The sequence below is a fragment of the Corythoichthys intestinalis genome, chromosome 3 (genome assembly GCF_030265065.1).
Source record: "Corythoichthys intestinalis isolate RoL2023-P3 chromosome 3, ASM3026506v1, whole genome shotgun sequence".
Lineage (NCBI taxonomy): Eukaryota > Metazoa > Chordata > Actinopteri > Syngnathiformes > Syngnathidae > Corythoichthys > Corythoichthys intestinalis.
In genome coordinates, this window is record NC_080397.1 from 38,560,494 (window position 1) to 38,573,743 (window position 13,250).

Sequence of the window (13,250 nt, forward strand, 5' to 3'; positions counted from 1 at the left end):
CATATGAGGTTATATTTTCATAAACATTTTAGTGGTATACCTGAAATTGTGTTTATGGAGGGAGGTGGAGAATTCCTGTAAGAAATCTGATTGCATACTAAGTAATATTTATTATTTTAAAAAAAATTACAATACAAGGAATCTATAATGTCTTTTATTGGCTGAAAGTGAGTTCCTAGAGAAACAAGTAAGTGGGCTTGGCTAAATTCCCTGAACTGCACTGATCTACTCATCTCCTTCTCTCTCTTTTTTCAGACGCCATCGATTAGCCACGGGCTTTACGTCAGTATTGATAACTTTGCCAAAGCAAAATCAAGTGCGATTGCCTAGTTAATGTGCTGGACGGAGGTTCGGACCCAGTAAATCAGCGCCTAATCCCCCCCCCCTCCACTTTTTTTTTTTTTTTTTTAAATACTTCTTCCAAACATTCGAATGAGAAGTGATGTCAACAAATCGTGCTGTAAGTGTGTTTTTGTCAAATTGGCACCCGTGACCAGGAAGGCTCTTTAACTGGGGGGGAATCCAGCCCACATATTTATTGCAGCCACTGAAAAAAATCTCCTCAATATCCCCCAAGATGGCCGCCGATGTAGGATCGATGTTTCAATATTGGAAGAAATTTGATCTACGGCGGCTTCAGGTTGGTGCTATTCTCTCATCTCTCGCTTGATTTGAACAGCGGCAAGTGTTCTCTTGCGTTCGGGGGCGTCTCGGATCCTTTTGGGTGCGCGTGAGAGGGAAAGCGGCGTGCTTTGCATCGCTACTTATTAGAAATTGATCCGTGTTCTGCCTTTGTTCGGTTCAATCATTGATCAGCGTGGAGCGACCGCGGAGCAGCACAGCAGCCTCCGCTAGCCACACCGATCTGGGATCAGCACCGCGGACAGCACTGTTATTTTGGGCTTTTCTTGGGCTCAAATCACGACCGGGAGCCGGCGAGTTCGCATGTACGGAAACTTTTAATGCGCCGTCGGGTCTGTCTTCTTGAACGGTAACTTTTCACACAGCTTCGTGTTTTATAGCGTTTGTGTCGACGGTAGTCGCCGTGCTGCTGACCCTATTTCGCCTTAAATTTTCATTTAATGTCGTTTTTGCATACTGGCAATCTCTAAAGTATAGTTTAAAAAAAATTATTTTATTTTTGCAAGTCTTGTCGGTGAATTAAACGCAAGCACGTTTTGGTTTTAACGCGCGGACGGTGTTAAACAAGCAGACAAACACGTTCGGAGCAGCCTTCTGAATATCCGCTGGACTTTTGTGGCTAAGACATGCGTCTTGAAGGCTAGCGAGAGGAATGTGGCAGGTGAGCACTTTTGTTTATGGCACATTTTGTCCCTAGCTTGACCGCACCGTTTTCCGCAAAGTTGAATGGGTGAACCACAAAACAAGGAGGGTTTTTGTTCTTTATTTTTATTTTTTTGGGGGGAAAAAGCAGCGTTGGTTGCAATGTCGTTTCCGTTCCCTACCCCTCCTTTTCCCCTCTCTCCTGAAGCCGCATAGGGCTACTCGACCGGGGGGCGGTGGGGGCTGTGTAATTGTATTCCCCGCTAATGTTTGTAAATCAGCCTCGGCCGGCGCAAGGGCACCATCTCCGCCGTCTGACTGATGTCGTGCATCATGACAAATGACAGGAGCATGGCAGCCCGCCCCCTCGTCGAAGCCAGGCGAGCAGGAACAATCACATCTGGTGTGTCGAGTGTTATTGCGGCTCCTGGCCGCTGGACCGCCCTGTCTTGCTGGCGTCCGGGGGCCACCATCACACGCCGATGGCCGCCTGTCTGCGAGAAACCCCAGCGAGAAACATTAGAGAGAATTTTTAGCAGATTGCATCGAGTAGCCTCGTAGAAACATTCTCAGGTGCCTTCAGGTAATATCTCTACTCATCAATGCATAGGGTGACTAGAGGTGGGAATCTTTTGGCACCTAACGATTCGATTACGATTCAGAGGCAGTGGCGCCACCAGGGGGTGGCCAGGGGCGGCCACCCCTATAAATTGGTTGGCCACCCCACTGGCCACCCCGCTTGCCAGTATAACGTTAGATTGTTGTATCATCAGTTATGCATTTCATCCCAAATGAATGCATTTATTTTGTTTTGTTAAATGTAGGGCTGTCAATTTATCGCGTTAACGGGCGGTAATTAATTAAAAAAAAATGAATAACTTGAAAATATTTATCGCAATTAACGCATTCGCAGTACGACTCATTCGCGCATTGCCGCAAACAGCCTACAATGGCGCCGTTTTACTTATATACAGAGATAAGAGGCAGTGTCAAGTGAGTGGAGTGGATACAAGCATTCATTGGGGACTTGCTTTTTATTGGCAAAAGCTTTTTTCATCTCTCCCACAGCAACTATAAATATTGTGGGAAGCGACGTGGGGAAGAATGACAGGAGTTGATCTTTTTCTTAATACCCTGTAGTGTACGCAACGCAGAGAAGATATAACATTTGCAGCCACCACACACAGTCATGGTTGCACCACTTCCCATCATGCATTTGGGCAGAACTGTTAAGTCGCTACAGTATCATTTACTGAAAGCTCAACAAATACACTAGATGGCAATATTTAGTCACAATATACAAACTCACATTTATCCTTTAAGAATTACAAGTCTTTCTATCCGTTGATCCCTTTCACAGAAAGAATGTTAATAATGTTAATGCCACCTTGTGGATTTATTGTTATAATAAACAAATACAGTACTTATGTACAGTATGTTTAATGTATGTACTGTATCTTTCCATTCCAACAATAATTTACAGAAAAATATGGCATATTTTAGAGATGGTTTGAATTGCGATTAATTACAATTATTTATTTTTAAGCTGTGATTAACTCGATTAAAATGTTAATCGTTTGACAGCCTTAGTTAAATGTACACCTTATGCCTAATATATACATAACACGATAAAATAGAATTGTTGTGGAACTCAAAATGTTGACTGGACAGATATGGACTATGCACATTATATCATTAGTAACATCAAATATTACACAATACACCAAAGTATATCAGTAGCCGTGTCCTTAAGTCTTTCTGATAGTTTTCCCCTGACCTTTTTACTGCAATAATATAATGAAAATCTGAAATTATGGCTTTTAGTTTTGGCCACCCCAAGATTTTAAGTGGCCCCATCTGGCCACCCGTATGAAAAATTTCTGGAGGCGCCACTGTTCAGAGGCTCCGATTCGATTATAAATCGATTATTGATGTTTCACCCCCCCCCTCCCGTGCTTTTAATGTTCTGTACATTAGTTTTAAAATTGTTCAAAAATCCTGTCAGGCTAAACCAGTACTTCTCAAATAGTGGGGCGCGCCCCCCCGGGGGGGTGCAGAGCGATGCCACTGGTGGCGCATGTGACCTCGGGGAACATGCTTTTTTATTATTTTTTTTGCCGTACTTAAATAAAGTGTACTTGCGCATCCACTCAGTGGGTGGCAGTGGCGCTCTCATTTTCGGAGTGCGCGCAGTATTTTTGAACTAAGCAAGAGCACAGTGCACACTGCACACAGAAAAGCATGTTATGTTATTTTAATGGAGCGTATCAACTCTCTCCCTCTGTTATTTTAATGAAGCGTACCAACTCTCTCAATAACAGAGGGGTGTCCTAACAAGTAGCACAAACTAATGGCACAAATTCGGAACCATTTTGCAGTAAATGAGGGGCTTAGAGGGACGTCATCACTCGAAATTAATATCTCAAGCCCCCCAATTTTCCGCAAATGGACCCGATTTTTTGTGCTCTGTTCGTGCTAGTTGTTAGGACACCCCTCTGTTATTGAGAGAGTTGGTACGCTCCATTAGCTGCGGGAGGCAAGCTAAGAAAAAGCTACGAGTGACGTCCCCACTCGAAATTAATATCTCAATAAAAGCATAATACTGTATCTACAAAACCGTTGTGGCACAAACGATTAACATCATTTTATATAAATTTGCGTCTGATGGGGGGGGGGACGTTACGGAGGCCTGTAGAGATGGCCGCAAAGCACATATAGCAATATACAAAGTGAGGTCTTTTTTGTTATTATTATTTTTTAACTTCTGGGTCATCGTCTTTGCAATTGTCTTGCGAGCCTCTTGCGGTCGTGCTGCGAGCCATTTGCTGTCGTGTTGTGGCAATTGCCGTTCGTGCTTTTGCCAATTTGCAATTGCGCTTTAGGAATTGGGGATTGTGTTGTGGCAATTTGCATTCGTGCTGCGAGCCATTTGGTGTCGTGTTGTGGCAATTGGGGTTCGTGCTTTTGCCAATTTGCGATCGCGCTTTAGGAATTGGGGATCGTGTTGTGGCAGTTTGCATTCCTGCTTTTTTTCCTTTGCAAAGCGTTTGCAATTGGGGTTCGTGCTTTTTCTATTTGCAAAGTGTTTGGACCTTGCATTTCGCCTGACACCTCTCGGCCACCGTAGAAAAGGGATACAAAGAGCTGTGCGTTGTTTTCGAAAGCCGTTTTTCGGGCATTTTTTCGGCACAACACCGGACTCTCGCAGCGACTCACTGTCTTCTCCGGTTCTCACGTGTCCGCCCGAGAATTTTCGGTTTGGGATCGTCACGACGACAGCCCTCACCTACGGTTCTCCCTCGGCCGCCGAGAATGCGCTTTTTTCGGGCCGTTTGCCTTTTGGCTTGGACTTTTAATACAGTGGGAGATGAGGAAAGACCACTGTTTACTGTGTCTGAAAAAATTATAGCGGACAGCCAGAAGCCAAATCAATTAAGATGCCACTTAAAGACATTAGACCTCAATGTCATTGATAAGCCACTAGACTGTTTTTCAAGGAAAACGTGCCGAATATTGCCAATAATCGTCCCGCTTTGTCAGTGTTATATCAGTAAACTAGTGAGCACTGTTAGCATGCTCAGTGCAAAATAACCCTACACCATTGCAACGGAGATGATACTGTGAGCAGTGAAAATAAAAACTGTCCTTCTGTCCAAAGACATTTTTTTTTCTTCCATTCAGTTTTGTTTTTTCACTCAAAATTTTTGGCATATTATCCTCATGAGTTAATGTTTCTAATCAATTTGAATTTGTTCTTATTTACTGATTTTATTACATTGTATTTTTCAATATCAAATGGTCAAAAATGTACCTTGAGTGTATTTTTACAGTTTGGATGTGACTTTCTTTTAAATTCAGGCAAATTGTTGCGCGTTAAGTGTTTTCTGTTACAAACAAAACAAGGTTAATAAAGTTATACTTTATTATAAGTTGATCTGTTATCTTATTTTCTTTAATAGAAAAAAAAGGACACAATGTTAGGCTGAGGCATACTTATAATTGTAATTTTATAGACAAATGATACTATTTACAGTGGCGGCAGAGAGTTTGGGGGTGACGCGAAACATTTACGTCTTCCTTGGGGGGGGTGTAACAGAAAATAATTGAGAAGCACTGGAATAAACCAAACTAATATTTCAGTATCATGTTAACAGTTTAAAACAGTAAATAAAATACAGTAATTTCCCGAATATAAGGCGCACCCGATTATAATGCACACCCCAAATTTACTTGTAAAATCTAGGGAAAATTATTGTACCCGTTTATAATGCGCACCCTAATTTTAGCACCAATAAATAGAAGAATACAAGACAACAGAGCTCGTGTACAGATACAGAAATGCAGTTTTACTGACTGGTGAAACACAGCACAAGCATAGCACATTGGTAGTTCAAAACATTACCATAAACTGACAATATTTACGGTAATAATATGATTTGACAACTTCTCCAACTTACCAGAATCTAGGAGAAAACAAAACAGATGTGACTTTTCTTTTAAAGGCTGCTGTATAACTTGCTCGTTTCATCATGATGAATAAATGTTTCTTCCATGGATTCATACGGTAAAATGAATGTGAAAACGTAAGTCGGAAATCCGTGAGAGCTCATCGCTGTCAACACGACAGTAACAATAGGAACTATTGTTATTTGGGTTTGAGTTTCCCGAGGGACAGATATAGTTGACGGACACACACAGGAAGTCTGTTGTTACGTTTGTTATGGTCCGAGTTGCGGAGCTGCAATAAACGTTGACTCAAATGAGTTCAAGAAACTAAATTCTGCGCTTTATGAAGAGTGAAAAAAGCAGAATTTAACACAGACGAAATCATTCGGCTGATTAGGGTGAAGTATTACTGAAACAAAATGGTGACGTTACGTACCGTAATGGTCGGCAACGGGTCACCGCATATGTTTCTTCAACACAACGTGGCCGTGTCAAAAAAAAAAAAATCGGTGTATATATATATATATATATATATAATATTCGTGTCTCCATCCTTGTACCCGTTTATATTGCGCACCGTGATTTTACAAGTTGATTTTGGGGGAAAAAAGTGCGCGTTATATTCGGGAAATTACGGTACTCAAGTCCCATTCTGTATCAGCAGCTTTAAACTACATTCAATTAATTTAATGATGTGAATCAACTGTTAAAGTTGGTAAAATTCTCCGTTATTCCATAATTTCCCTTCTGTCTACTTTCGACATGTCAAAGTTTGAAAACGGTTTCATCATTTAAAGATGGATTCAAGTTAAGATTTTGTCGATTTAGGAGTATTTTAGATAAAAAGTTAATTAGGTTCGCTACAACAGAGCCTTCTAGAGAAGTCTATTGCTTTAAGATGGCGGCTGTTAACAACGCGGCAACTACTCAACGGCAAGTCTGTCATTTTGTGTCTAGTTCTTTTTACATGTTCTACTGGCGCCGTCGTATGTCATTTTGCATCTAGTTCTACATATATGTGATATCTACTATAGCCGTATGTGGCCGTATGTTTGTAGCAACTAGCAACTAGGCGTTGTTTGAAGCAGCTGTCGGCCGCAGTCAGGTATTATTGGTTTTTTTATCCAGCGGCATGAGTTGAACATGATATTTACTCTCGGTCCGTTCCTCATTGCGTCCGAAAGACTGCGCTGACTATGTTTTAGGTCTGCTTTACCTGGTATAATTCAATAATCGGAATTTGGATTTTTTTTAATCGTTCTCGAATCTTCCACTGCCGTATCGCGAATAATCTCAGAATCGGAAATTTCGGTGACCATACATACCTGTCAAGCCGAGGCCGTTGGCAATCTTACAAGTAGTGACGTACGCCCTTACAAATTCGTGACTAATCTTACGTTTTATATAGCATGCAATATGAAAAAAATAAAACTCAGTTCTTCAAATAATATGAATTTATTGGTAATATTGTCACATATTACCTGGTGCAATCAAAGAACAATATCTTCAGCTACATTATGATTACTAAAATTCAACAGTGACTTTTGTTGTACCGTATTGGCCCGAATATAAGACGGCCCTGATTATAAGACGACCCCCTCCTTTTCAAGATTCCGCCGACTGTTTTGATTTCCTTGGACGCTTTTAAGCTCAGTGGAAAATTCCACAATTGCAAAATCCTGGGGGGACTATATATAGACGTCCAATTTATTTAAACATGGAGAACTGGCTGTGAATGCTCATCGTTCTGTACCTTTGTTGGTGCTAGCTGTCCAGTCCATTTGAACTGGGAGGGCTAGCAGCGATCATTCGCTTCCAGCCTCCTCCAGTCCAAATGGATTGGATGTCTTGCGCTGTCAATGGCAGCCAATGAGTTAAAGTGTTAAAATGCCAGTTTTTTTTTTTTTTTAGTGTTCTGTGAGACACTTTTAATGTATTGATGCAAAGCAGTTTTACATAGCTTTACAATCCATCTGTTATAATAAGTATGTTTTTAAATTCACACATTTTTAACATCATACTTAGAAACAATAACATCTCTAAAGGCACCATCTTTAGTGATGACAAGTGTACTTAATCAAGTGTCTGTTTACGCAGTTCCAACTGCCAAAGGACCGCACCAGTGCGTCCTTATAAAACAAAGATTCCAACTGGTTGAGTCCAGATTTACAAATTATTTTTGAATTTGCTATTGACAAGTAAATATGTAGTTGATTTAGTACTAAAATTTACTAATCACCATATTATACCATTGCTGCAACCTTGGTAATGAAAGTAACTGTTACCCTTTTCACAATAAGGTTTCTAAAGGCAAATTCATTGCTGAGCTGTTTGCCTTGCATTGAGGTGTAAGTAATTTGAATAAATTGCATTTCTGGCAGACCCGTACTTTTAAGATAGCTCTGGTTCTGTAGGATTGAGCATCCTGTTTTATTGATGTAAAATTGAGCTAAGAGACCTAAAGTGACCCCCATGTATATTATTGCGATAATATAATGCCACTCTTGCATTTGTGTTACACCAGCAGTTAACATAGCAACATTCATTTTCTCAATACACATACAGTATATCACAAAAGTGAGTACACCCCTCACATTTCCGAAGATATTTAAGTATATATTTTCATGGGACAACACTGACAAAATGACACTTTGACACAATGAAAAGTAGTCTGTGCACAGCTTATATAATAGTTATTTTCCCCTCAAAATAACTCAAAATGTAGCTATTAATATCTAAACCCCTGGCAACAAAAGTGAATACACCCCTTAGAAACTACGTACATCCCTAAATGTCCAAATTGAGTACTGCTTGTCATTTTCCCTCCAAAATGTCATGTGGCTCGCTACAGGAGTGCTGTCAGCATTGCTGCAGTGACACTTTTCATTGTGTCAAAGTGTCATTTTGCCAGTGTTGTGCCATGAAAAGATATACCATATTTTTTGGAATATAAGTCTCAGTTTTTTTCATAGTTTGGCTGGGGGTGTGGCTTATACTCTGGAGTGACTTATGTGTGAAATTATTAACACATTATTATATCATTTTCACTTGATGGTGTTTTGGAGTGTTTGGTGTTTTGGTAAACTTGTTAGCATGTTCTTTATGTTACAGTTATCTGAATAACTCTTCATAGCTATGCTACGTTAACATACCAGCCACATTTGCATTTCGTTGTTCATGCGCCATGTAACATTGTACTTATTCAGAATGTTGTTCTCTATTGTATTTTTATTAGAGGTGCAACAATTAATCGATTAATTGACAACTAATCGATTACTAACCGATAAATTATTCAGGCCCTCCTTCATCTTAAACTTGTCTAAATTCTTGAAATTGTAACATATATATAACTTCTCAGTTGTAAATATTATCAGACTTCATTATATTTTTGTTAAGTCAAAGTATGACATGAACAAAAATCAGCTTTTACTTTGGAAAACAACAATTCACATTTTTGCCAATTTTTGGACATTTTACTGTCTAAACTAGTTTCTTAATAAGGCTGAAACAACTAATCGATTAACTTGATTAACAAATTTGATAAGTGATACAGTTAAAGGAAATAGTCATCCAATTTGTCTTCATTGCTACTTACAACATGCTGAAAGCAACTTCAAAGTAAATTGTGAAGGTAATTGAAAGAAGTGACATGTATTCGATTAACTGATTAATCGTTTGAGTAATCGTCCGATTAATCGATTATGAAAACAATCGTTAGTTGCAGCCCTAATTTTTATTTTAAATGGCCTTTCAAGATGACATATCTGTTCTATGTGTTGGATTTTATCACGTAACTTTCCCCCAAAAATGCGACTTATAAGTTTTTTTTTTTCCTCTTCGTTGGGCATTTTATGGCTGGTATGACTTATAGTCTGAAAATACAGTACTTAAATATCTGCAAAAATGCGATGAGTGTACTCACTTTTGTGAAACACTGTAATAATGAATATACAAAGTGTTGGCGCACTAGAGTTGTGCATCTGAGTTGTCTAGGATAAATAATTCACCTGCAGGCTGATGAACAGAGGGCACAGAGAGTGTGAGGTGCTGAGGTGGGGTGACCTTGGTTCCTGCTGGCTGCAGGTCACACGGCCGTTGCTGTGGTAATCATTCAAACCGGCCAGATGGCATTTCTGTGGGCGGGCGAGAAAAGGACGGGTCAGGGTCTCTCCTGCCAGACATCATGAAGAACCCTTGGCCCGTGCGGTACCTGGGGAGGGGGTCATTTCGATAGATGACGTGGTGTGGTCTACTTTTCTGGGTCTGATTGCTTTCCTTTGCATCCCCTCCCTGTATGTGATAGTACAAGGATTTGCGAGATTTAATCAAAGCACAATGTATCTGGTTGGACCTGAAAAAGCGGTGTCTGAAATCCAAACACCCTGGTTGTTTCCTATGATGTTGCAATGCTGTGCTCATTTGGCGAAATAATGCCTCAATGATTTGTTATCATTTCCTTGACCCTGTTTCCACTCTTCTCTTCCATGAATTTAAGAGGCGGTGGGGTTTTTAGATCACGAACAAAAGAGGCACTACATTCGGCATGACTCAGTTGCTCTGGTGTCATCTCTAATCCACACACAGAGACAACAGTATTGCCAAACAGTGAAATTGCTTTGCAGCCTGGATGCCTCGGCTGCCAGCCCGCTCAGTGCGCCGTTTGCCAGTAGCTTCCGCGCACACGCATACACACGCACCCAAACCATCCAATCTCAAATTGGCTGTGAAAATTGCTCTGTCTCTCATTCATTCATGCTTTTAATATTTGTTTGCTGATACTGTTAATGTCACATGTCTCGGTCTAATCTCATTGTAGTGTGGGACTAAATCTGTCTGAGCGCCTCCAATCTTGTATTATTTATCCTAATGACTGCATCGCTTCATTCCAAAGCTGAGCTGGCACGAAGACTTCAAAGTTGCCCTTCACTGTGGCTACTGTACTCTGTGTTCATTATTCCATCTTTCGCAACTTGTCTCATGTGTTGGCAGCTCTTTTCAATGTGTAGCAGATTAAGTGCAGCGTTTAAATGTAAAAGCACTGGCTCGAGTCCTCATATAAACGTATAGTACCACTACTTGACTCGTAGGGAGGGCCGTGTGTGCCACAATCTGGCACCCTTTGACTTGCGCCGCTTTTCGTTTGACAGTAGCAACAAAGAAAAATGGAAAAAGGAGTTTTACACAACCTTCTTGGGCAAATTGAGACGTGAAATCCTGGAGCAATAACCCCAGTGTATATATAAATATATATAAATATATATATAACAGGGAACATTAGAGCGTGAGAGGAGTGAAAAAGACTTTAGCGTTAAGCTGTTTAACCTCACTGTGTAGCATTAGTGGTAGAGACTTCAAAGCAGATGCTTGAGTGTTGGAAGACGAATGACAAATGGGTTTAGAGAGCGCTACGTTCAGCATTCACACTTGAAGACTAGGCCTGTCATTAATGTCAGCTTAATCACTCTGACCTTCCTTCAAGTAGATTTCCATACCTATCCAATCATTTTTGCCGTGCTTGTGCTCCTGTCTTCACGCTGCTGTATGAGCCGTGTTTTGATAAGCTCCGTTGTGATGACATTGGGCTTCACTCACTAAAAGTGTGAACGCACACATATGTGCTGAAATTTATAAGCACAAATCTGTTCTGATTCACTACTATGTTTGTACTGGAGTGCAGTTTCTATGTACTAAGCAAAGAAACGCAAATAATGATCAGTTTTGGAGAAAAATGTCAAATGCACTCAGTGAGTAGATGTACAGTACAGGCAAATCGTTTGGCCACACCTTCTCATTTGTACGTTTTCTTTATTTTCATGACTATTTACATCGAAATTCTCAGTGAAGGTAATAAAACTATGAATGAACACGTGTCGAATTATGTACTTCGCAAAAAACGTGGAATAAAAAAACATGGATAATATTCTAGTATCTTTAAAGGGATCCGCGAATAGAAAGACTTGTAGATCATAAACGGTATTATGAGTTCAAATAATTTGATATTTAAATCCCTTTTGATGTTTTGTTCTTATACAATTTGTAAAATTAGTTTGACTAGTAGGATGCCATTGTTGTTGACGACGTCGCAGGGCGGTGACGTCACTGGGTTACGCTGCTGGGCTTCCAGATGATGATTCTAGCGACATAAACATGTTTTCTGTTCCACCATTTCAATATGAACCAGAAAGAAACATTAATCAGGATGACAGCACTGTCGATATTTTACAAAACGAGCAGCTAAAGCAAAATGAACCGGAAAGACGGGTTGAGACGAGAAGAGGGTATGACAAAACCGGTGTTCTGCCTAAATGTGCTATTCTGGCGAAACGTGCTACAAAGGGCAAATTTGACACGAAAAGTACTACCGTACGCTTTCAGCTTGTTTTGTTTAGATGGATATAGACAGAACAGATGCCTTGAAAACATACTTAAACTCTGTAATATCAAATAATGGTGGTTTCAATATGCAACGTGACTAATGTCGTCAACAGATCAACAATCTGCTTTAAAGCTACAACAAGAAAACACAATGCTTAAAAGTATGAGAGGGAAACACATGCAAAAAGTATTTTGAGGCAATGAAAAGGTAATAAAAGACTCAATAAAAACACAAATCTTACGTACTTGCCTTTTTTAACCGATGTGCGTGTGTGTTGGACGTCTCGCAGCATAGAAGGAATTGCAGAACACCGGTAGTGTTCGTCTCGTGACAGTGACAAACTACGTCATCACACCAAGCGTCCATTACGCGTATAAAACATGGCGCCCTCCGTAGGTCAAAACGTGTACTAAATATTATAGCTTTTTAAATCAATGGTGATATTTTATGTGTTTCTAATAACATATTTTAGTAAAAGAGAACAATTGTGGCTTATTAGAGCCTACAAGTCTTTAAGTCCGAGGTTCCTTTTAGAGTAGCCACCCTTTGCACTGATTACTTTTTTGCACACGCTTGCCTAAAAATTTTTTTGACTTTACATGTATACATTTTTAGGGTTTATTAGTGGAATTTATTGCTTTATTGATGAGGTTGGGACTTTCATTTGTGTTGCATTGAATGAGGTGTGTCCAAACTTTTGGCCTGTACTGGATGTTTTGTTCATGTAAACGGAAAAGTCACAAAACCCCTCGTATTTTGTAGTTAATCCACGGCTTCAAAGTTTTAGTATTAATTAAGTACACATGCACCTTACAAATCTGGAACAACATTTCCGGAAATTTGCAGTGGAAAAATTATGATCAAAAATACATCGGAAAAATACAGCACAGGTACAGCTGTGTTGAAAGAACACTAATATTCAAATTTATGCAAAAACCAGGTAGGAGTGTCCCTTATACATTCGAGATCTTATTTTAAAGAAGCTTCATTTGTTGGGTAATTCAAAATTAGTGGTAAAATGCTGTACTCCTTCGAAAATTGGTTTGTTGGGCATTCTTGGTTAACATATTACTGCACCCTTGAGGTCAAAACCTTTCAAATTCTTCCATTGATCCCCTCAAAATGGACAGAGTACAGCTGATTT

General features: G+C 39.9%; 1 protein-coding gene across 4 annotated transcripts in view; it reads left to right on the top strand.

The window, feature by feature from the left end:
- Positions 1-400: 400 nt before the first annotated feature.
- The window catches only part of cux2b (cut-like homeobox 2b), a 250,329-nt gene continuing 237,479 nt past the window's right edge, over positions 401-13,250 (top strand). For 2 of the 4 annotated variants that reach the window (XM_057831046.1, XM_057831044.1), the window contains exon 1: positions 724-991. Coding sequence is in view for 2 of the 4 variants with exons in the window: in XM_057831042.1 (XP_057687025.1) it covers positions 578-640 (63 nt within the window). In the remaining 2 variants the exon portion in view is untranslated. The other 2 variants (XM_057831042.1, XM_057831043.1) reach the window with 2 other exon arrangements.